Below are 25,467 nucleotides of genomic sequence, written 5' to 3' on the forward strand. Positions count from 1 at the left end.
AAATGAAAGGATTATTATTTTATTTGTTTTCAAATTTCTGTATGGGTAGATAAATGACTGCAAGTACAAGTGCTCCCTCCCTCCATCATCACAACTTCATCCAATATGCATAAACCGTGCAAAGCTAACTTTGCATTGATCCTGCATATTCAGTGAGTACTTGATACTGGGAATTCAAACAAAATCTCTAAATATTGCTGCTGTGCATTATTCAAGCAATGGGATGGGAGCAACAATCCTGCAAAGTATTTGCAAAACCCGTGGAATAACACAGTTCAAATGTTGCTCCCATATCACCTTTAAATGTGAACAGTAATTATTGATTGAAAATGTTTGGAGCAAAACATCTGTGGAGATACAAATAGCGATAATAATACAGTGCACTAAATTGCAGGCTAATGACAGCCAATTGCTGAGGTATACTAGCAGCAGCATCACATTACCTCTGGGTTTATTCTTCCTGTTCAGTCACCATGGAGAAGAGATGAAAGGCTTTACTTTCACAGTTCCGGGGCAGGGAAACATTAATATTCAATTGATGACAACAGTGATTTCAAAGCTTGACTACAAATTATTCTGGAATGTTTTAATTGGATGAAAGCCTCGAGTTCTGCACGTAGGAGAGTTTCGTTATATTCAACTGATTTTCTAGTGACATAGTGACAGCACAAAACTGGTACTCTTCAGTGAAGCCACAGGCTACCCAGGGTAGTACAAGCTTCGATGGTATTGTACTGGGGTGGGGGTGTTCTCTGCTGCTTTTCTGAGATAGTGAGGGTTCTAAGACACCGTGATGATGTGGGGGTCTATGCTACTGTGTTCATGTGAGGAAGTGGAGGGAGAAGAAATGCTGAAGGAATTTGAGGGGGAACTGGGCCATTTTGTATAGTGGATTTATTAAATGGACATTATTGTTATTGTATTAATTATTGTTTGCTTAGGTTTGGGGGTTATTTGTAGCTTTTTTGCCAGGAAATTAAGGGGATAGGATGAAGTCTACAATAGAGTAGGTTTTGGAACAGGGAGTGAATGAGCTTGATGGCTGAATAGCCCTTTTCTTGTTCTACAACTTTATATTCTTATGAGATAGAAGGAGCTTTGCTTCTAAATTTGCTTTACCTGACTTGGGAGTATTTTGGATACTTAAAATTAGTGTTTCATTTCCCAGTGTTGACATCCATCACTTTGATGAGTACAAGACTTTAAAAACTGAGAAAAATGCTATCACCCTGGCAGATTTGAAATAAAGCAAATGCTGTACAGTTTGACTGCCTCAATATTTAATGCCTCTTTCCCTGTTCATGTCACTTCCAGGTGACCTCACCCAGGAATGCAATGTCATCTAAAATAGTATATGTGAGCTGCAGTAAACTAAATCTAATCTGATTGTGAAATCAATTATCAATTTCTTTTAAGAAATTATTGGGGAGGGGAAATGAATGACCTGTATTTTCCCAGTCTTCTTGATGTACAGGTATTAACCGGCTTCCGGAACTTGAGGCAATTCTATTTACAAATGAGTTAAACAATGTATGGCTGCACATAAACATCACAAAATGCCAATGGAATAAATTCCCTGTTACTTGAAAGTATTAGTCACTGCTTATGGCCACTTTGAACATATCTTTCATTCATATAGTGGCCTTTCACACAAAGTAAATGTCTCAAAGCTCTTTCCGAAATATAATAGGTTAGAAATGAAAGTGAATGTTATGTAGGCAAAGATAGCAACTAATCTGGGCTAGCAACATCCCGTAAACAATAACGAGATAAAGAGTCAACTGATTTGAAAAGTTGGGGGTAAAGTTGGATTACGCAGGGAATATGAACCAGGATAACTGAGGGGATGGAAGATGTCACATTTCTTTGAATCTCGCAACAACAGGACAGTTTTAAATACACCTGAATTCACAAAGTAGAAGGATCATATAAAGTGACAATATTAAATGCTCAACCAGCAATAGCTGTGGCTGTTATGTATTATTAACCCATGGATTCATGATTCTTAATAACAATTGGATGTCTTGCTTCCTTACATGGTCCTGCAAGTGGATAATTTTTAATTTTTTTGAATTCATGACAGCAGTTAATTTTAACCACAGAAGGAAGGAAACACTTGGAAAAAAAAACTTTTAAGCTTTGCTTCCTAAATGATATGACCCAAATAGAGAATAGTGTGAGGCCATCATGCAGCAATAATCACAGATAATGCAGTTACTTATTTGACCAGAAAGAAATTGCCAGTGTTAGTAAGGACAATCCTGTTCAGTTGTTTTTAATCAACTATTTCTGCAGTTTGTACCTTGCTGGTCCAGTTACTGAATCTGAAAACTCCATTGAAATGACATTGTTTACATTAATGAATGATCTGTATGTACTGTGTTTGATATAGGGATTAAGTAATAAATGTTATACATAATTTCTGTTACTTTTACAAATTATTTTGCTCATACAAACATAAGGATTTTATCTCACAGCTGTCAAAATATCAATCCCCCTGAATTCCATGAATCAAATGACATCCTGGAGTTTTCTCATCCCAACCCCCAGCAATATAGTCCCATTAAGTTTTATAGCAAAACCTCAAGGCTTAAGATTAAGCTCCCAGGTTGGAACCATCTTTATGTGCTGAAGTAAATAGGCATCGGATGCTCTAATTCATCATCGTTATCCAGTTATCTCAGGCTTATTGAATCGCTTTTGTTAAGAAACCAAAAGGTAGAATATTGGTCAAGCTGTATTATGAAGATTATTTTGCCCTACAATCAAAGGTGCACTCTTCACCCTGCTCCTCCTTCTGTATCTGCCCTTCACAGATATTCTTCAGAGATACAAATCTGCAACTGAAAGGGTCAAGCAGACAACCTACTCCCAGGCCAGTGCCAACGCTGCCTGAGATTGGCTACTATGAGGTGTGTAAAAGTAGCCTGCTGGGAACATATTGTATCTTATTCTTTCTTGTGTTATGACAATGGGAACTCATCAGGGTATGGGTTAAACCAACATCCCTGTGTTCTGTGGTATTAATACTTTGTAATACAAAATTCATTACCACCACACCATCTGTAAAAATGACTCAAAAATCCAGCATTGCCACAAATTATGTTTTCTTCACATTTCCCAATTGAGAGGAAAAATAAAGAATAAATTGCATATGTTGGCAACGTAATACATGGTTTAAAGCATAAGCATGGTTTAAAATGCATCTCTCCCACATCTAGGTCAGACTGTCAGCTTTCTTCATCCTTGCTTTCTCTTTGCAGTCCTGTAGCTCAGTGGTTAAAGTAATCGCAAGCAAGAGACCTGGGTTTGATTCCCAGCAGGGTGAAACCTTGGGCAAGTTTTCTTACTCCACACACCTGATAATAATCCCTCAAGAAAATAAAACAATAATAAATTGGTCACTTCAAAACTACAAATGTTTGTGGACACTGCTGTGCGCAGTTGGCTGCCGCATTTCGCTCACAAATATAGTGAATTCACTTTACAGATATTCTGTGAATCACTTTGAGATGTCTAGAAGACGTGAAAAGCACTGCATCAAATGCAAGGATTATTATTATTATTATTTGCAATTGAAATGGGGTTGCATTACACTTAGCATTTAAAGACAGGAGGAAACGGATACCTCTGCTTATGATTTAATGTAATGTGTTTTTCTATCAACTTGATAAGGAACACGTGACCTCCACATAATTGAGCTATCATATTCTGAAAATTAGAATGGAGTCAGATTTGTATTCGGGCTTCACTTTTCTCGAGTGCATAAGTGAGCACAACTCCTGATGGCTACATCAAGTGAAGCTGGTGGCACAGTGAGAGTTGGATCTTCCCAGTGTTATTTTACCATGTTCAAATAAATTGGTATCATATGCTTTCATTCACTATCCTTAACCATTACTCTCAAGCTTAGTGAATTACCTTTCTTCAAAAAACACAAAATAAAATGTGTCAGCCTGCCTTAGATGGTTCGCACACTTGCCTCTGGGTCAGAAGGTTGTGGTTTCAAGTGCCACTTTGGAAGGTGGAATCCATATAGTCTTAAGATAACACGCCAACGGAATACAGGGGGAGTGCTGCATTGTTGGAGGTGCCGTTCTTCAGATGAGATGTTAAACTGAGGTCCCGTCTGCCTATTCATGTGGACGTTAAAGATTTGATGGCACTACTCGAAAAGAGAAGGGCATTTCTCCAGCTGTCCTGGCCGACAATCTCCCAAAATAAAGTCACTGACTTCATGGCTGGTTGTGGGACAATGCTGTATGAAAATTGCCTGTCGTGTTCGTCTATAAAGTACCTTCACAGTATACCCAGTGAAATACTTTGAGATGTTTCTTGAAAGTGACTGAACTGCGGCATAATGGGGTCTGATTATATGGCCAATAACGTGGATACAGAATCCAATCCATATACATTGAGATGACCATTTGAATTAAAACCTACGTTTTCATGAACTTTTTATTCCAATTGCCTACCGCTTGCGCACATCATCAGCAGCAAATCAAGCTGTAACCATAGCTACACATAATTAATGCTGCTGAGCTTTCCTTAGCCCCTTACATAATATGATTCTACATCTCCTGCAAATGATGTAATTGTTGAACTCCTATAGCTTCTGTGGAGCTTCAAGCGCTATTTGTGATGTTGGTCTTCTTCTACATCAGCTGATAATAAGATTTTAAAACCTTTGATTTTGCCCTGATCTTATCTCTCCTCTCCCTTTGTCTGCAGCAACTGGTAAAACTAATGCACGTCTACTACTTTCATGGTTGCAAGTATCCCTGACCTGTCCTCAGGTCTGGTGGACTAACAAACAAAGATTCAAAATGATTCAAACCAGGCACAAGGGAATACAGAACATTTCTACTTATTTACATGCCGTTGAGCAGTCAATGGAGGCTTGTCAGAAAGGAATAGTTTACCCTGCAGCTTAGCTCACCACACTGTATCGCTACCACAGGAAGGATTCCTGTCAAAGATGCCATGACCTTGCTTTATTAAAATGCCTTGCACACTAACAATTCATTTACTACATTTTTACTCATTTTCATTTCAACCCACACTTCAGCTCCCTTTCATACTCAGTCGAATCCATGTTCTGACCCCTGGTCCCTTAGTACCTCCTCAGTAACTGCTTGTACTCTCCACTGCACAGAGCAATTCTGAGGCTAGGTATATTGGGGCAGAAATTCTGCTCACTGCTATGTGTAGTAATTTTGGCAATGCACGATTATAATAGAAGAATACCATTCAGGGCTGACAATGTCAGTAAGTGCCATGTGTTACACCGAGTGGAATTCCAAACCAATTAAGTAAATTATTTTACTGTGACTGTCCAGCTGATCACTCTGAAGCACTGATTTGATTTGAAGCACTGCACTGCATTGATGCAAGCCATCATCAACACTGAAGCTTCAGTATCTGGGCCAACAGAATACACTGTTCAGTACTGTGCTATAGTAGTGTACTTTGTAGATACCAATTCTTTAGCATCAAGTGAGTCACATGTTAAAGCTCAGCAGCTGTGTTCTGATCTTTTCCCCCTCCACTTCACTGCTCGCCCTATCCGCTTGGCTACCTCAGGCTCGCTGTGTCCCTCACGCTCTTCGTGCCACTGTTAATTTTCAGATTCTACATCGCTAACCTCTGGATCATCCTCCTTCTCACCCCTTTCTACCTTCAAGTCATGACTTAAAACTTACTACTTCAACTGTGTCCACAGTCACTTTCCTCTTTTCTTCTCACTATATAAATGTGAGTTGTTGTTGTTCCACCTGATACCAATAAGCACTGATGCCCTACTTCTCTACCTTTTTGGTGTACCTTATTTAGCTTGTCCAACCATATATTGGATACTAGAACTCAATGGGAGCAGATTTGCATCTCTCCTTACCTTTGTGTTCAGTCAGTACATTCGAGTGATGAATCAGACTGAAGTAGTGAAGTAGAGTTATTCCACCCATATGTAACAGTGAGTTAAATTAATTCACCTTCAGTATACTTCCTCCAACTGTTGAGAAATGGCACTGTACCTAACTTGGCAAGTATTCAGGATGCTATCATGCTTTATTTTGAAGCATGTCTGCAGTTCAAGCTCGCTCAAAGAGTTTATTATAATCTCTACAGCTCAAAGCATAGTGTCTATGGTGCCACAATAGCAGGCCAACTCTGCACAACAGTTGTTTGCCAACTGGCCACAAGTAATAATAATCATAATCCTTGCATTTGATATAGCGCTTTTCACGTCGGGAGGACGTCCCAAAGCGCTTCACAGAACACACTGTAAAGTGAATTGACTGTATATTTGTGGGTGAACGCGGCAGCCAATTGCGCATAGTAATGACCCACAAACAGTCATGGATTGAAAATGACCAATTTATTATTGTTTTTGGTTTTGGAGGGATTATTATTAGGCATGTGGAGTAAGGAAACTTGCCCAAGGTTTCGCTATGCCTGGAATTGAACTCAGGTCTCTCGCTTGCAAAGCGAGTGCTCTAACCACTGAGCTACAAGCCTCCACAAAGTAACCTCAAAGATGAAACCTCATCCATACTAGTGGACATCTGGGAGTTAGGTAATGAGCCACTTGCAGTGGATGCCATGAAACTGTCACTCATCCATCACATCCTTCAGTACAGGGTCAAATTAGTGACTATCCTCCGGAGGAAGAGGGTAAGCAGTCCATTGCGCAGTGCCTCAGTGCCTGGCAATGAAATGTTGAATTTGAATTGGTCCTCTGTGGTGGTCTTGATAGTCCATTTTCTGAGCCACATGAGTACTCAGTACTGCAACAGTACTGTCAATAACAAACCAGCTAGCCTGGTTTATCAGCAGGACTTGGAGTACAGATCTGGGGACAGAGATCTTCCTATTCAGCTCCCATTATCTTGGGACGTCCTCTCAATGTGAAAGGTGCTATACTATACATATGTTATTTTGTATTATATTAATCCTGCCAGTCAAAGCGTTAATAGGTAGACTATTCCTAGCTGGAAAAGGAGGCAAACTTGTCAGAGAGTGCTCCCAATGTTAATCTATGCAGTTTTAACTCCAGCAATACCCCAACATGCACTTCAAACCTTGTCTCTTGCCAACCTCCACCTAATACTTTTCAGAACTCTATTATCAAAAATAATAATCTTTGCATCTTATTTAGTGCTTTTCACAGCAGGAGGATGTCATAAAGCACTTTAGGGGATTTACTGTAAAGTGTAATGACTGTGTATTTTGTAGGTGAATGTGGAGGACAATTTGCATACAGAAATGTCCCACAAACACCCCTGATGTGAAGAGCCAAATCTATCTAGAGAGTTGTTCACCAGAACAGTAGGAGAAACTCCCATATCTTTTGTTAGTGCCATAAGATTTTTAGTGTGCACTTGAACAGGCAGATGAGACCCTATCTTTAACATCTAATCCAAAAGGACAGCACCTCTGACAATGCAGCTGTACACTGGAGTGTCAAGTGAATTTCCCCAGTCCTTACCAGGCTCCATTGGTTCCCTGTTGCAGGACGAGTTTCAAGATTCACACTCACTTACCAATCACTTCATGCTCTTTTCCTGTCTTTCCCGTAACATTGGGAGCACTGACTGACAAGCTTTGTCCTGCCTTTCCAGCTAGGAATACATTCCCTTTCAATCGTGCACACAGTCACCTCCACTTTCTCTCCGGCTCTGCATCAAGCTCCAATATTGTTAAGCACTCTGAGATGCTACGCTGTGTGAAGGGCACTATATAAATGCAAATTTGGTTGAGTATAATCTTAAACTGTGAGTTCAAACTCTGACATGGGGCTTCAACCCACAACCTTTGACTGAGAGAGGAAAGACCTTCTGAGCCAATCTAACACATCTTAGGTAAACAGGGTGCATCTATGATCAACGAAAAATTTCCATGTATAAGTATGTGAAGTGTGGTTTAGATATTTTTCAGCATGGGAATGGATTTCTGCATGTGTCAAGCACCCGAGCGGCCCCCCAAACAAGTAGCACAAAACCTTAAACGTGGCAGAACCCAGACTCCCATTCAAGATGTGGACCACTTAATACAGATCTCTTAGGGAAGGATTTTCAGCAATTGTTCTTTGTAGATAGTGCCATAAAAATGCGGCAGGATTTCGGTGAACAACTCTGGTTATTCTCCAAGTAGAAAACAAAACTTATGTTCCTCCTCTTAGCATCCTTTTTGGATTGATATCAAAACTTATTGCAGCATATCATACTTCCAATTTATTCTCTCTCAAGACCTCACTGTTTATGTGCCTAAGTCTTCTTTTCTTCATACTATCTGCAGGCTTTTAAAACACAATCTAGGTGTTATCTAACCACTTCTTCATGATTTATCTTGCTTCTCTGATCCTGTTTTCATGCTTGGTTTTATACTGAATTACGGACTTCATCCTAGGTTCTCAATAAAATAAAAGGAATGCATAGACTAAGTTTGTATTTTTCCAGCCCTTTTATTATTTGCTGGCTGGTTGGCCCTGCTTGTATTTGTGCAGGTTGTTAACAGCAGCTTTGAAAAATGTAAAGGCAGCCTTGCATGGAAGGCACTTACATGGGGAACAGCACTAGATGTGACGCCAATTTTTCAAATGATCTGTAGATGTAATTAATCTCATGTGAACTGCTTCTTTGGGATTGATCTCTTCAGATGAGAATCTTATAGTTTTTCCATCATAAAGCACAGTCTATGTTGTTTACCATCTACTTAATTTAATATTGTAAGAGGATGTAATTCTCTCATCTTCTGTAATTTGCCTTTGTAGATGGATGTCTTATTCTTGCTGACCTTGACAGTGTAAGCTTATAATGGAATTTTACAATTATAAACTCACACTGACCAGCTTGGTAAATGTACTGATGATTGGAAAATGAATTCCATGTGATTCAAATTTGAATGAAATCTGAATTGTCGTTGAAGGAACTTTAATGTGCTCTGAAAAAATGAAAAAAATGTCAAATTATTCTGAGCAGTTAATTGAAGTAAACCCCAGAGAAATATACTTCAGTCTCTTAATAGCTACAATCTGCTCCTGCTTTTTTTTGTAGGTTCATTGATTCCTTACAGAAAAATAAATCAAATACTGAATCATCTGGTTTTATTAAAATGGAGTTCATTGTAATAGGATAACTAACTAGCTAATGAATACAATTTTCCTTTGCCATTTTATACAGCATGTAAGGCAGAAATAAAAATCCGCAATGTTGCTGTTCAAATATAATATATTCTATTTCCTATTCTTTCTCCCACTTCATATTTAACACTGATCCCACAGGCACACAGCTAACTACTCTCTGTTAATCAGAAAAAAACTAATTCTTAATATCCTTCACCCCATTACCTTTCCTTCAACCATTCTCATATCCACTTTGCTACCCAATTATTTCACGTGTCTTAATTTTGGTCACTTTATTGAAATCCTTCTTAAAATCAAAATCTACTGCATCTCCCTTATCCAGATTCTTGGTTACCTCTTCAAAAAATTCAATCAAATTAGGTCAGACACAATCTTCCCTTTATAAACCCCTTGGTATATCTTACTAGTTCAATCTAAATGTTCTATAATGATATCCCTTATATGACCTTATTACAACATTTCTAAGCATATTCTGTTATTTATTGAAGGAATGAGGTTAAAATGTATTTTGAAAAACCTTGACTTCTGAATAGTCTGTGGGACAATAGATGGCATCCATGCTAAACTCTCAAGAGAGTCAAAACACGACATGTATTAATATTCAGCAGCTATGTGGTTTATTGATATCTTTTGATTGAGTGTTCTACTCACACATCAAGCTCCCATAAAATGCCCGTAAATATTTTAGGATCTAACTTTAACTGAGGGCTGGATGGGCATGGGGAGGGAGTAATTTGATCATCTGCTTATCAATATTTTTCCACCCAAACTTCATTGAGAATAAATGTAGATGAGCTAAAAATGACTTGGATATGTAGATGAGCTAAAAATGAGTTGGATATGACTTAAAATTAGAAAGAGATGGAAATTAAATTAAGTTAGTATGTTCCTCCAAGTATTCTGTGACCATGTTTGGGAGGGGAAGGGTGGAGTAAAAGAATGTTGTCGGCTTATAATTTTAGTCGAAGTAAGTGTGTTTTATCTAGAAAATTGTTGAATTCCTTAAATCATTCATAAAATTTAATATAAATGAATCAGGTGTTCACTTATGAATTCTCTCAACTATTGCCTTCAACTAAAGACAGAATTTCTCATGCAATTTTAAAATTTGAAGCAGGGGATGTAAAGCCGCATTTGGAATATGGGGATTTGGTTGGAATAAACTGCTTAAACAACAGAAATAATTAAAGGGCAGTGTCTTAGTGCAGTATCTTGCATTTTTTTGTAAAATAACAAAATAAATAATTTGAATAATAATAATAAAATAATCCTTGCATTTGATATAGCGCTTTTTCATGTCTTCTCGATGTCTCAAAGCGCTTCACAGAATATACTGTAAAGTGAATTGACCGTATAATTTGAAGAATATTCCATCCCAAGTTTCAGCTAATTAATTGCTTCAGCGTCACTTTGGTGATTAGACTTTTATTGCTTTTCAGTACACTTCTACATATCCAATAGAGTGTCTTTCACATCTGGTGGACATCCCAAGGTGCTGGACAGTCAGGGATTTGGACCTGAGCAGGGGGTTGGGACCGAGGGCAGAGAGGGTATTGATAGGAGGGTGACCAAAAGCGTGGTCGAAGAGGAGGGTCTTGAGACCTGCTTTGAAGGAGGTAAGGGAGGCAGCAAGACAAAGGAACTGGGAGATGGAGTTCCAAAGGGTGTGGGCAGAGAAGCTGTAGACCCGACCTCCGATGGTGGGGCAGGCTAGGCGGGGTACGTGAGGCGGGCCAGGCGGGGGATGTGCTGCAAGCCGGATCCTGCTGAGCGGAGGGAGAGGACAGCTTGATATGGGATTAGCAGGTCGTAGAGCTAGGAAGGAGCAAGGCCATGGAGGTGTTGAAGGCGAGGACGAGGATTTTGAATTCTATCCTCTGGGGAATGGGGAGCCAGTGGAGCCGGGCGAGGGTGGGGGTGATGGGGCTATGGATCCTGGTGTGGGAGAGGACATGAGCTGCAGAGTTCTGGATGAACTGCAGCTTGTGGAGGGAAGAGTTGGGAAGGCTGACAAGCAGGGAGTTGGCATAGTTGAGCCTAGATGTAATAAATGCATGGATGAGGGTTTCGGCAGCCTGAGGGGAGAGGCAGTGGTGGAGCCGGGCGATGTTGCGGAGGTGGGGGAACCCGCTTGTTAGTTGGTTGTCGGATTGCTTTCCGGGGGTAATAATCCCTTCAAAATAATAATCATAATGTAGTCACTGCAATCCACGACTGTTTGTGGGACACTGCTGTGCACAATTAGCTGCTGTGTTTCGCCCACAAAACATAACTTCAGTACTCTTTACACTCGACGACGTAATGACTCGCTATATCAAAAGAATTTTTTTTATTATCATGCAATATTTTAATGTGTTTCTGTCTTTTGTTCTCGCTCTTTCTTGTTTTCTTTTCACCTTGCTCTGTAGATAGTGATATTTTCTGTTCCTTTTGTCTGTGTCTTGTCTCTTTTCACTATTCTCTTGTTTTCTGTTTCTATTTGCTTTCCCTTGTCTTTGCTTTCACACAACAAGCCCAGAGTGTAGTTTGACCCCAAGATATAGTAATGTGGTATCTGTGAGCTTTATCAATATACTGCCAAGATTCTCATTGATGCCTCAGAGGAGGTATACAAGATTCTCTGAAACATCAAAGAATTGTATCTTGGTGATGTGCTACGGAGATTGTGAAAATGGGTATCTACTGAAATTCCTTCCCTTTAACTATGTTAGGTTGGGGATCATGTATATGATGAAAATACCTTATGCAGCTCAAAATAACAAAAGGATTTTTTTGAGAAGTTTCTAATGCCTTCTGTAAAATCTTGTATGCTAAATTATCTGCTCTGCTTTCACTGTGTGTGGAGTGCCTGAGCTTATATTTCTTCTAAAAATCAGTTCATAACACCAATGACAACAGCAATGTATCAACTTGTTACACAGAAATTTCCAATTAGGGTTCTGTCTTGTACCAGTGATGTACGGGTAATGGTTTAAGGCTTCATTTTTTATTTATGTCAAAAAGAAATAGTGCAGCAGCATGATTCCATTAAAAAACATTAGACTGATGCTCTGTACTGTTAAAATGTTACTCACGCAATGTAATGCCTCAGTTTTTTGTTTATGCAAAGAAAGAAAATGGGAGGAGTACCACTGTACAGTATTTAACATTCTGTTTTTTATATTATTTATTTCCCAATAATAGCATTTTATGTTTTTGTTAGAAAATTATGTGATTAGTGCTTAGATGCATCACTTGCTGTGTGAAAAATATCACACATTACACCTCACATGGAGTGGCAACAACTGTGTTGAGAAAGTACACTTTGGCAGTAGGACAGTAGTACAGATTTAATTTCAATATCAATGTGCTAGCAACAAAAGAAAAGCCTTGCTTTGTTCTGAATCTGCAATGTACTTCGGACTGTCCATGAAACCAAACTGCTCTTCTTTGTGAAATCCTTAAAAATGTTTAAACCATTGAAAGGCCTCCTAATAGTTTCTGATGTTCAAGTAGAGGTTTGAAGAGTCACTGTCAATAAAGGATATAGGTTTGCACGTTAATGTGTGTAACATGACACTTGGGTAGAGTGTGTATTTGGGAATTTAATACTGTATCAGAATAAAGCTGAAGGTATCTCAATGTGAAACACTTGCTTAAAATGTTCTCAATTTGAATCAATACCTAAAATTTGTGTTTTTTTCCCTTCTTCACATTAAGGTCAATGGAACGGAAATAGAATACGAATTTGAAGAAATCACATTGGAAAGGGTAAGTCAAGATTGAGTTTGACTGCTGGTTTTACATTCAGATTGCACGGCGCCACCTGATTATATTTGTATTCATTATATTGATTAACTGCCAGTGTCAGCCTGGCTGAGTGGTAGCACTCTCGCCTGTGAGTCAGTAAGTAGGTTGTAGGTTCAAGCCTCACTTCGGGACTTGGAATCACACAGTCTAAGCTGACACTCCAGTGCGGTGCTGGGGGTATGCTGTATTGTTGGAGGTGCCATCCTTCAGATGAAACGTCAAACCAGGGTCCCATGTGCCGGTTCAGTTAGATTTTAAAGATCCCATGGCACTATTCGAAAAGAGAAGGGAGTTTGTCCCAGTGTTCTGGCCAACCATCCCCCAAATAAAATGGGTCATTCCCACCCACGGCTGTTTGTGGGACATTGCTGTGGGTGATTGCAGCTGCATTTCGCTCACAAAATCCACAGTCATTGCACTTTTCAGTATATCCTGTGAAGTACTTTTGAGATGTCTCGACAATTTGATAAGGTGCAACATCAAATGCAAGGATTATTATCATTATTATTAACTGACGAGATGGATACTTTTAACCTTTTGATGCCTGAAAGATTTGAGAGATTCAATTTGCGCAGCTTCCATTTCATAAAATACTTACATAAATGATGTTCTGTACATTAAGGGTCACTGTTTACAAAACAAGTATTCTAAGTAATATCTGGTCGCTGTTGGGGGACATGTTTTCAATGTCCTGCCTGGTAAAAACCTCCAGGAAGTAGTCATTTAACATGTTTGCTATCTCCTGTTAATTCTCTTTTTCAACCCAATTTGAATCCCTTAGTGTTTTAACATATTCCCTAACTACCTGCTTACTGTTGTAATATTGAAAGAATTTTTGGAGGTTGTTTTACATTTATTGCTTTGTCCCTTTCCAGTTTTATCTTCGATAATCTCTTGTTTTAACCTCTTTCTCTATAGTCTTGTATTCAGCCCAATGGTCATCCTCTTGCCTTCTCCCTACACTCTTTATAAATTTGCCTTTTTTTCTCTATCCCCCTTTTTACTATCCTATTGATCCATTTTGATGTGTTTTTGTTTATTTTGCCCCTGCTGCAGTTTAATATATACTTATCCTGTTTGCACTGAATAATGTTCTTTAGGGATGTCCATTCATCCTCAACTGATTTGGCCTTGAGTAATGCCTCCCAGTTTTTATTTCTTAGCTCAGCTCTCATATCTCTGACGTTTGACCTCCGAAAGTTGTACACCGGAGTTTGGTTGTGTGCTGGTGTTTTTTCCCAAGTTAAATTGAAGGTTATTGAGTTGTGGTCACTATCCCCTGGAGGATCAACTGCTCCATTCCCTGAATAGTGTCTGGGTCAGTGACTAGAACTAAGTTAGGAAAGGAATTGTCCCTTGTGGGCTGCCTGACAAACTGAATCAGGAAGCAGACATGGACTACATTTACAAGCTCAACGTCTTTTTGCACATGGACATTCCCAGTTTATGTTTACCTTCTTTTTCTCACATACATTCGTAATATTATTATGCAGTGCCAAATCAGAAAGTAGACAGGCATGTGAAAGAGAGGGGCATGAAGGAGTATAGGGATCAGTTCAGGTTTGATGGGGGCAAATAGCATCCTTCTGCGCTGCAGACTTTTATGCTTCTATGTTCTCACTGCTTTGGCTTGGCATTCTATAGCAAACCCCAAATATCTCTCTAACGACTATAACTGGCCTTTTGAAGCAGCTACTTCTAAAGTAATTTTGAATATTTCACCCACAACGTATACAGTCAATTAACTTTACAATATATTTACAGTATATTCTGTGAATCACTCTGAGACGTCTCGGAGACGCAAAATCAAATGCAACGATTATTATTATATTGGGGGAAGTAACAGGGACACGAATCAGGTTGTTCTTTTTCCTGCCTCTCATAACATTTTATTAATCCTTTTCTGGCCTATAAAGTACGGCTCTTAAAAATAAAACCTCAGTTCCTAAACCTTTAGATGAACTGTACTTCAGGCTGTCCAAATGATATGCAGTAGTTTGGAAAGTGATAGCTATTGACCTCCAGCTATACTCCATTTCATAAGGTATTCAGAGGTGGTTTGTTGAATTTTATGTTAGACTTGATGTATGAAGCGATTAATTGATGTTCATATTCATCAAGTCCTGTAGCTCAGTGGCTAGAGCATTCACCTCGCAAGCAAGAGACCTGGGTTTGATTCCCGAAAGTTCCCGACACTGCTGTGCACAATTGACTGCAACGTTTCGCCCACAAAATATACAGTCAATTCACTCTGCAGTATATCCTGTGAAGCGCTTTGTGAGGTCTCAACGGCGCTATATCAAATGCAAAGATTATTATTATTATATTACCACTTTCCCATCTAACTGTATAAAGGTGACTTTGTTTGAACATTTACAGGAATATTCAAAACACATTGTTAGGCTTTCCTTAATATCTGGCAGTTCCTAAAATTACAAGAGAAAAGTTATTTTATCATTAAAAATATATAAAACAGAGAATTAAGTACAAAAGTAGGGAAGTCATTTTTAATTTATTTGGAACCTTGGTTAAACTATATTTGGAGTGCTATGTGCGCTTTTGGTCACCATACTAAAGGAAGTATGTTGTATCATTGAAGAGATTTATTTTGGTTAGCTGGGTTTCTGATACATGCGGAAACCCATCACCATGTTTAGGAAAACCAAACTGAGATTTCCATGCATCCCACCTACATGGAAATTCCAGTGATAGATTGTTGCAATGGTATGCACATCCTCTCCCTGGAGGGATGCATCCTCCTTACCTAATTCCAGAAAGTATTAGGTGCACATTGGCAAGAGCCAAGGCTTGGCGATCCCAGAATGGGCTTTGAGGTACCGCTGGAGTCTAACTAGCTAAAACCGCATAGCTTGCCATTGATATTGCTGTTTGGCAAGCTTTCTCGTTGCCTGTCCAGCTAGGACCACCCTACCCTTTAGGGCTTTGGCTTGCAGGGTTAACAGGAGCTGAGTGGGTTCACTCCCTGTCCCCAGTGACTGGTCTGCCCTTCCAGGTCCTGCCGATGAGCCAGGCTGGCTGTGCTATTATCAGCATTGCTCTGGAATACTGCAAACCCGCCTGGCTTAAAGTGCAACATAGATTTATACATATGGATTAATGGATCAACTACTGGGGATGAGTGGATTCAGCTATCAAGAAAGGTTGGGCAATTTTTTTTTTCTTTCAAGATGAAACAATTAAGAAGGAACCCAAGAGTGGTTCTTAAAATTATGAAAATGATTTGATAAGGTAATCAAATTAATGGGCTGTTTCCATTTGTTGCTGAGTTAAAGGTCAGGAAGAAAAAGAAGATCTAAAAGGGTGTCCAGCAGGAATTTATTTTTGAACCGGGTGGTAATAATGTTGAACTCGCTCCCAGAAACTGTGATTGAAGCAGACAGCATCAACATATTTAAGACGATGCATACATGAGGGACAAGCGAATAGAAGGGTATGGGCGAGGGTATTAAGAGGAGTGGAGTGGAGTGTGTAAACACTGGCACTACATTGGCTGAAAAGCTGTTTCCATGCTGTAAGGTGCTACATAATTCTATTTCACTCTGTTTCGGTTTTCTTGCTGTGCCAAGCAATGCAGTACAAATCTAACTGCAAACTGTGATTGTTGACCTGCTTCTTCAGTGCCCTTCAGATTTGATTTACACTCATTCAAACTCTGTAAACATCAAAGAAAACCTTGTTTTGTAGTTACTTAACGATTATTCATAAATACAAGAAGCTGGGAAAAAGCAATTTACCCTTATTCTCAGGAGGACTGAAATGGAACAACCTGGTCTTGTGATTGACAAGAAGCATTTTCACTTTGGAAGTTGGGTAGAAACATGAATCTCATTACAAATCCACACCGAACACAAGTAGTTTTGAATGCGTACCCTAACTTCAGAAAAAAATCTCTTTTATGATTTCAGAACATGATATATATGATAATATAATAATAATCCTTGTATTTGATATATCATGTCCTTATCATGTAGTTGAGATGTCTCAAAGCACTTCATAGGATATTCTGCAAAGTGGATTGAGTGTATTTTGTGGGCGAAATGCGGTAGCCAGTTGCACACAGCAATGTCCCACAAACAGCCATGAAATAAGTGACAGATTTTATTTGGGGGCGATTGTTGACCAAGACATCTGGAGAAATGCCCTTTTCTTTTCGAAAAGTGCCTCGGGATCTTTAACACCCACCTGAATAGGCAGACCGGACCTCGGTTTAACATTCGTGAAGTGTATGTGGTACAATACTTTTCCCGATGACCTCCTAACCCCCTACCGACTTGCCCATTCCCTTCGCTCAGCCGACTCCGGCCTGCTCCATGTCCCCCGACCCAACTGCCCCACCATTGGTGGGAGAGCCTTCAGCCACTCTGCCCCCAACCTCTTGAATTGCATCCCCCAGTCATTCCGCCTCGCCCCCTCCTTAGCCTCTTTCAAGTCCGGCCTCAAGACCCTCCTCTTTGACCATGCCATCGGCTACCCCCCTTTCCCTCCCCTTCCTTCTCCCCCCCTGACCCCAGCTTGAGTCTGATATGCTGTACACTGTCCAGCGCCTTGGGACGACCTCCCGACGTGAAAAGCGCTATACAAATGTAATCTTGTTGTTGTTGAATTATATGATGAATATAAATATTACAGAGGTAGATATCTATGAGTAGTGGAGCTTAAAAACAGTAAACGTGTACAAAATGATGCAGTATCCATTAGAAGTGAACAAACGTATTATTGATTATTTTGTTAAGCTTTACAGTCAATGTGAAGCTGCTGTCATGTCAGTTAATGAAATACAAAGTTGCATCTTTAGGGCATTTTATAATAATTAGAAAGATGGTATACTAACCTTGTACAGATCCCTAGTAATCTGTCACTTTTCAATTGGGACATTGTGGGATCTTACTGTGCTGTGCCCAAACTGGCTGCTGCATTCACCTCCAAAATACACTGTACTTCACAGTAAATCCTTTTGGAGCACTTCCATTATTATTATAATGAAGTCCCAGTTGGAATATTGGTTGCAGTTTGGGTCCTCTCCATTCAAAAGGATAGTGAATTAATTATTTGAGGGATTCAAATATACAACTGCAATAATTCTGGACATAGGGCTAATAATTATGAAGGCTTTCAGAGCTGAACTTGTTCTCTTTAGCAATAAATAGGTAGGATTTAATAGTCCAGGATTTCAAAATGCTACGAGCATTGATGAGGTAGATGTGAGCAGGACAGACCAAGAAGAGTAGAAGGGGGAGGATATGTTTTAAAATGCAGTGAAAAGATTTAAACTGGACGAGTGATTAAAATAATTTTCCTTCAGAACATTGGATACATTGGCGAGAACGACATTCCCTCTATCTGTGAACAGGGCTCCCTCTACCTCCTTGATCTTTCTGCTGTGTTCGACACAGTCAACCACGCCATCCTCCTCCACCGCCTCTCCTCCCTCATCCACCTTAGTGGGACCGCACACGCATGGTTCGAGTCCTCTTTAACCAACCACCTCCATTTCATCTCGGCAAATGGTTTCTCCTCCCACGCCCGCCCGGTCACCTGCGAGGTACACCAAGGCTCCATCCTTGGCCCTCTTCTTTTTCTTACCTATATGCTCCCGCTGGGATGTAATCCGCAGACACAGGGAAAACTTCCACATGTATGCCGATGACCCACAGATCTACATTACCTCCTCCAGTTCCAATTCCCAATCCCCCGATGTTCTATCAGCTTGTCTGACAGACATCAGGGCCTGGATGAGTAAACTTCCTGCAGTTAAATGTGGACAAGACAGAAGCCATACTCCTTGACTCCTGTCAACGTCTTCACTCCTGCGGATCTAAACTTCTCAACCTCCCTGTGGTCTCCCTCAGTCTCACCGAACCAGTGTGCAAACCTAGGTGTCCGGTTTGACCTGCCGCTGTCTTTCCTCCCCCACATCCGGTCCCTGACCAGGACCACCTTCATCCACCTCCATCACATTGCTCACCTCCGACTGTACATTACTCCAAATACAACCGAAACCCTCATGCATGCGTTTGTCACCTCCCGCTTGGTTTAGTCAAATGCACTCCTTGCCGTTCTCCCCAGCTCCACTATTCAAAAGATCATGGTCGAAGATGAAGGTCTTTAGATGGGGCTTGAAGGAAGCAAGAGAGGGGGTGAGGCAGAGGGATTGCGGGATAGAGTTCCAGAGTGTGGGAGCAGAGATGTTGAATGCTCGACCACCAATGGTGGGGCAGGAAGTGCGGGGGACCTGAAGCAGGCCAGAGTCTGCCGAGCGGAAGGAGCAATACAGTACTTTAAGACGCAATTAGTGACACACAATAATTGAATTTGAAAAGTACCTGTGTTGATTCATATCTCCTGGGATAACATTTGTTGCTTGCTTGAATGCTTTACATCCTATTTTTGATGTGATTATAGAACTAGGAGTTGGCCATTTGGCTTAATGTTGAAACGCGCTATACAAATGTAATTATACACATTGTATTGTATTAGTTCTTTATTATTTTAATTCCATTTCCCACCTTTTCTCTATAAAAGCTATTAATAATACCCTCCTATCTGCATTCCATGTAAGAAATACCACTGGTCTCTAGTTTTAGATCTAAATGATTTACAATATTAGTATGTCATGCCTGAATCAGTTTCATTGATTATTGGTGGTCACTTAACCTGTTCTGCAATCCTTTTCTACGAAGTTAATACAATGTATTTTGCATGGTATCCTGATATCCAAAATGGGGCTGGTGGCCACTCATGCAGATATTGGACTTTGAATGTAACAGAGCAAAAATAAAAGGCTTCCAGAATCTTTATATTTTTTAAAAGGTGTTGTTTAGAAAATGTTTTGTTTACATCCTTCTGTTAATTTGAAAGAAAAATTTCATAAATGTTCTCAACATATAATGGTGAATAGCAGTGTTTTCTATTGAATAGATTAACTGTGTTAACTTTCTCAAATTTTGTCCGTGCGTTTTTCTCATTTTAAATTAGGCGGAGCATATTTTCACAATGCTTTATGGTCTGTTTTATTGCTTCACTTGGTTTTGCTTGTTTTGTTTATTAGTTATCGTTTCATGGGAATTCTAGTTCAGAATTTCAGTAAATGTACAATATAAAGAGTGATATTTTGTGATGCATTTTGCTAAAAGATATTCTTCTCATTAAAATACAGGGAAGAAATATTATAATATGTTTTGCTCTCTATTGGGGATGGCATTGAAATCATTCAATCCTTTCTAGACCCTTACTGAAAGGCTGTTCTGTAGTTAACCGATACAGAGTATTTGTAACAAATTCTCCTTTCCAGACTTCACAATGTGTCCTTTTGAAGCGTGAAACCTTATTAAAGAGACATGATGAGCTCTGGGCTTTGTCGATAAAAAATGATTAAATTAAATTATATCATTTGCTTGTCTGACAGGGTAATTCGGGTTTAGGATTTAGTATTGCTGGAGGCATAGACAACCCACACATTGGAGATGACCCTGGGATATTTATTACCAAAATTATCCCTGGTGGAGCAGCAGCTGAAGATGGACGACTCAGGTACACAAGTTGGATGAATTTTAAAAGTTTACATACAATAGATTTTCTCTGAATAAGACAACGAAATAATTAAAACAATAACAAGTAATTTGCAGTTTAATTTGTTATAGTTCTTCCTCACTGTTGTACACTGTTATATGACTCCTGGATAGAAAGCAATCTGTCATACACTATAATATGAGTTGCTGGTATCTCACTAATAATAGAAAAAAGATTCCCTGCCATCAGTAACTGGTCTGCCACTCCAAGTTCTGCAAACGTTCCAGACTGGATAGTTCTGTCATGAACAATGTCTTGGACTACTGCGGATTGCAGATTGTGGACCTGCCTTCCCTCAGGAACTGGACTACTGTGACTACCACATCAGTTATGATATTCCATTGTCAGGCCAGTTCAGTCCCAAGGATAACCTAACCTTTTCCCCCTCCTCCACTCACACACACACCCCACATACACACAACACATACCAAGGAGGAGGCGGCGGATCAGTTGGCCATTAGACATCTGACAAGTGCAGTTATTATTCTTCACTGGCAGATAATAACTACCAGGTGGTCCTTGCAAGCCTCATAGTGAGCAGCGTAACACAGCATGAAATGTGTGAAAGCATTGCCACAATCCTTCTTCTCAATAGCCCGGACCCACAACCCTACCAGTTGCATCAATTAGAAATGTGGAGTTTGAGCATCAGTTGCTTAGCTCTGTGCATACCGATTAGGGTATTTACCACGCCCTAGATATGTGAACCCGTGTTCACAAACCTGGTCTCCAAGTAATGGCATCCAGCAACTGTCGTCCCAAGCTTCATCAGCTATTCAACATCTGCTTGAAGCATTCTATATTCTAACAATCCTCACAATATGGAGTTATGAAGGTTATTAAGACACTGCAAAATTACTTATTTAACTTATTAATATAAATTTGATAATGCCAGTTTCTAAATCTAATCAACAAGAGAAAAGAAATCTGCCTCTTTTGTACAATCAACTACATTTTATCACAAAATCTAGTAATTGATGTCTTCCATGAACAATATTAATTTATCTTGTTTTTTAATGATTTCAATGCGCATAAATACAACCAGCTTTTGTTTCAAACAATTACATTGCCTAATTTAATTTTTTGAAGTGTGAGTTTTGGGTGCTCATCAAAGTGATTGCAACTGGCATAAATTTTCCATTTTTACTCTCATTCAGCACTTGAATAGCAGATTTAGCACAGATTTGTACGGAGTAAAATTCCCTCTATTCAGTGTACACAATTGTGTGTACAGTACGTAAGCAATCATCAACAATCCCCAAAATAAAAAAAAGGTCATTCATATCATGGCTATTGGTGGGACATTGCTTTGTGGAAACTGGATGCTATGTTCACCATCAAAATACACAGTCACTCCACATTATAGTACTGTATATCCTGTGAAGTGCTTTGAGGCATGTAAATGTGCTATACCAAATGTAAGGCTATACTATTATTACTCCATCCTTCCTAATCCCCTCTCTTTTCCCTTCTAGTGCGTTTGATTCAAGGTTCCTGTTAAATACATTGATATTTTCTGTCTCAACCACAGCTTCTGGCACTGAGTTCCACATTCTCGTGTCTCTCTGCATAAAGGGATTCATTCTAAATTCTCTTTTGATCGGCTACGAGCTATCTTGTACTTATGCCCCCTCTGTTTTGACTTACCAACAACTGGAAACAGCCTATTGACATCCAACTAATTGAATACTTTCATAATTTTAAACACTTCTACCAGGTCCCCTCAATTTGTCCATTATGTTTCAACAATTTGTTTTAAGCCAACCTCAGAAGAGCATCATGAATGGTACCAGTGTGATTGGTACTGTGGTATCCATACAAAGTTCCAATGAATATATTAACTGCTTCAACTTCATTCTTGGTTTTATGATGCCATGGGAACCTGGAGTTTCTTAGTGCTTCTTTTACTCCATGTAACGTATCATAGAAAACCTTAATCATGAACTGTGATACAATTCTTTTTATGAGGAAAACGTAATAATGTCCCAACTACATTGAATAAATGGCGTCCCTGTTATGCTGACTGTGTGAACCTTTCATTGTGTAGACTTAAAGGGCCAATGCGTTTTGTGTCAGATTAATGAAAAGCATTCCTTCCAGTCATGCACAAAGCACTTAAACCCTGCCTCTACATGGACTGATTTCTTAATTATTCAGAACTCTGCCGCCCGCATTCTCAACCGCACGAAACTCTGCTCCCCGATCACTCCAGTCCTTCCAGACTGCACTGGCTGCCTATCCCAGAGAGGATCGACTTCAAGATCCTCACCCTCGTATTCAAGTCCCTGAACTCCTCTGCACCCCCTACCTCTCTGATCTCCTGTCTCTTCAAAACAGTACCCGTTGCCTTCGTTCCTCCGGGTCTGGCCTCCTCCTTGTCCCCCAAGTCCTCCACTCCACCCTCAGCGGCTGTGCCTTAGCCACTATGCCCCAAGGCTCTGGAACTGCCTTCCTCACTCCCTTCATCTCACTCCCTCCTTTCCCATTTTCAGGTCTCTGAAGATCTTTCTTTTCGACCACGCCTTTGGTCACCTTCCCCCCCCTCCCCCTGGCTCGGTCCCGAGATCCAAAACTGTAAAGCGCTCTGAGGGGCCGTCCGGCGTGGAGAGCCCTATATAAATCCAAGTTGTTGTTGTTGTTAATTAAAATTTAAGAGGTATTCATTCCACATTTACAGAATTCTGTCACTTTGGAGACCCCAGTTTATTCCAAAATAAGTCCTGTAGCTCAGTGGTTAGAGCACTCGCTTTGCAAGTGAGAGACCTGAGTTCAATTCCAGACAGGGCGAAACCTTGGGCAAGTTTCCTTAATCCACATGCCTAATAATAATCCCTCCAAAAACCAAAAACAATAATTAAATTGGTCATTTTGTGTGTTTGTGGGACATTGCTGTGCGCAATTGGCTGCCGCGTTCGCCCACAAATATACAGTCAATTCACTTTACAGTGTGTTCTGTGAAGCGCTTTGGGACGTCCTCCCGACGTGAAAAGCGCTATATCAAATGCAAGGATTATTATTATTATTATTAAAATCATGCAGTTAGTAACAATTCAGGCTCATAATCTGAAGAAGGAAATAATGCAAGCATTCTTTGGATCAGAGCATTCTTGGATCAAAGTTGAGCACAGTAAATTCAAATTGAATTGATGCTTTCTCTATATCAAGTGTCAGTCAGTGATACATCGCCTAGTTCTTGATACAGGACCATTTTGTTCTGACAGAGTAGAATTATTATAAAACAGTACATTAGGGATGAGCAACCCATCTTTTTTCTGAATTTTCAGGTCAGTTGAAACCCGATTGATCTCAGCTCATTAAAGTCAAACCCAGATTCAAACTGCTGAATAACAGATAAATTCTCTAGTGAAACGAAAGCATGGTACAGATCCTACTTCTGAGTAATCTCCCACCTCATGAAACAGATCAACAATGAAACTATTTTAATTCAGTTGCAATGGTACTTATTTTCAGCAACTACGTTTCACAATCATAAATATTATTAGTTTTAAGATATTTCCTAATCTTAGTGTAAAAATAATGATTGAAGACCTTCCTGTGGAGTCCTGTAGCTCAGTGGTTAGAGCACTTGCTTTGTAAGTGAGAGACCTGAGTTCAATTCCAGCAGGGCGAAACCTTGGGCAAGTTTCCTTACTCCACACGCCTAATAATAATCCCTCCAAAAAAACAAAACAATAATAAATTGGTCATTTTCAATCTACGACTGTTTGTGGGACATTGCTGTGCGCAATTGGCTGCCGCGTTCACCCACAAATATACAGTCAATTCACTTTACAGAATATTCTGTGAGGCTCGTTGAGACGTCGAGAAGACGTGAAAAGCGCTATATCAAATGCAAGGATTATTATTATTATAGTGCAATGATTGTTTTGTAGGTAATTGAATTATGTAGCATGTGCCAATGATGTTCCACAAGAACAACTTGTATTTATTTAGCACTCAAAGTGCTTCACAGAGATGTAGGCACAGTAAAAGAGGTAAGTTTTCATAAGACAAAGAGGGTGAGGCAGAGGGATTTTGGGATGGAGTTCCACAAGCTAGGGGCATAGTTGTCAAAGGCACAAATAGCAGTGAGCTGAATGACCAAATGTAATCTGTTTTTGATAAATTTGGATTAGAGGAAAATATTGGCTAAACGTCTGCAGATAATTTTCTTTGAATGTGATCTCTCGCATCCACCTGAACAGGGCCTCAGTTTAATGTCTAATTCAAAATAACCACTTCAACAATATAGCACTCCCTTGTTTAGTAGAGTGCAAACGTATGTTCTCCTCAAACTTATTATCCTCATATGGGGCTTGAATTCACAACCTTCTGACCCAGATCCAAGAATGCTATCTATTTAGTCATTCTGATACAAGTTAAGTTTCTTTTTTAAAAAAAAATCATTTAATAGAAAGATAGTCAGCTTACTATTTGCAAAAAAACATTGAGTTTCGATTTGTGAACTAAATTATCGATGATTTTACTTATCTTTACCTTCCATATCAATGTAAGAACCATCCATCTATTACCTAAACTTTCAAGGACCCTAACACTGATGGATCTTAAACCTTTCAGACTAACTCCTACCTCTTTTAGTAGTGTTGCTATTGCAGCTTGGAACACATTATGTCAGTGCTGGGTTAGAGCCACAAGAGTACTGGATCACAAATTAAGAAAATCTAACTCAAAAGAGACTCTATTAATCTTACAAAAGCTTTTTGTTTGTTGACCTAGATGATTTTAATCTGTTAAAAATGACTTATATAACTGACATATTTCCATTGAGCTATACTATTCCCTGCAGTTTCTTTGACATTTTAGGTTGAAGTCTTGTACAAAATACTGTTGACCTGTTTTCATTTTTTCAAAATACCACTTCAAAAGAAAAGAATAATGCATCTTTCATATGGTTGGCAAGAGGTCAGAAATTATATAAAGCTCAT

General features: G+C 39.5%; 1 protein-coding gene across 10 annotated transcripts in view; it reads left to right on the top strand.

Moving 5' to 3' along the window:
• Positions 1-25,467, top strand: part of dlg2 (discs, large homolog 2 (Drosophila)) — a 430,051-nt gene that overhangs the window by 188,999 nt on the left and 215,585 nt on the right. For 6 of the 10 annotated variants that reach the window (XM_042334114.1, XM_007902597.2, XM_007902622.2 and 3 more), the window contains 2 exons: positions 12,842-12,892; positions 20,358-20,482. In XM_042334114.1, the coding sequence (XP_042190048.1) occupies positions 12,842-12,892; positions 20,358-20,482 (176 nt within the window). Of the gene's footprint in view, positions 1-2,816; positions 2,913-12,841; positions 12,893-20,357; positions 20,483-25,467 lie in introns of all 10 variants that reach the window. The other 4 variants (XM_042334109.1, XM_042334110.1, XM_042334111.1 and 1 more) reach the window with 1 other exon arrangement.

This window comes from Callorhinchus milii, unplaced genomic scaffold (genome assembly GCF_018977255.1).
Source record: "Callorhinchus milii isolate IMCB2004 unplaced genomic scaffold, IMCB_Cmil_1.0 Scaffold4, whole genome shotgun sequence".
In the NCBI taxonomy this organism is placed as follows: domain Eukaryota; kingdom Metazoa; phylum Chordata; class Chondrichthyes; order Chimaeriformes; family Callorhinchidae; genus Callorhinchus; species Callorhinchus milii.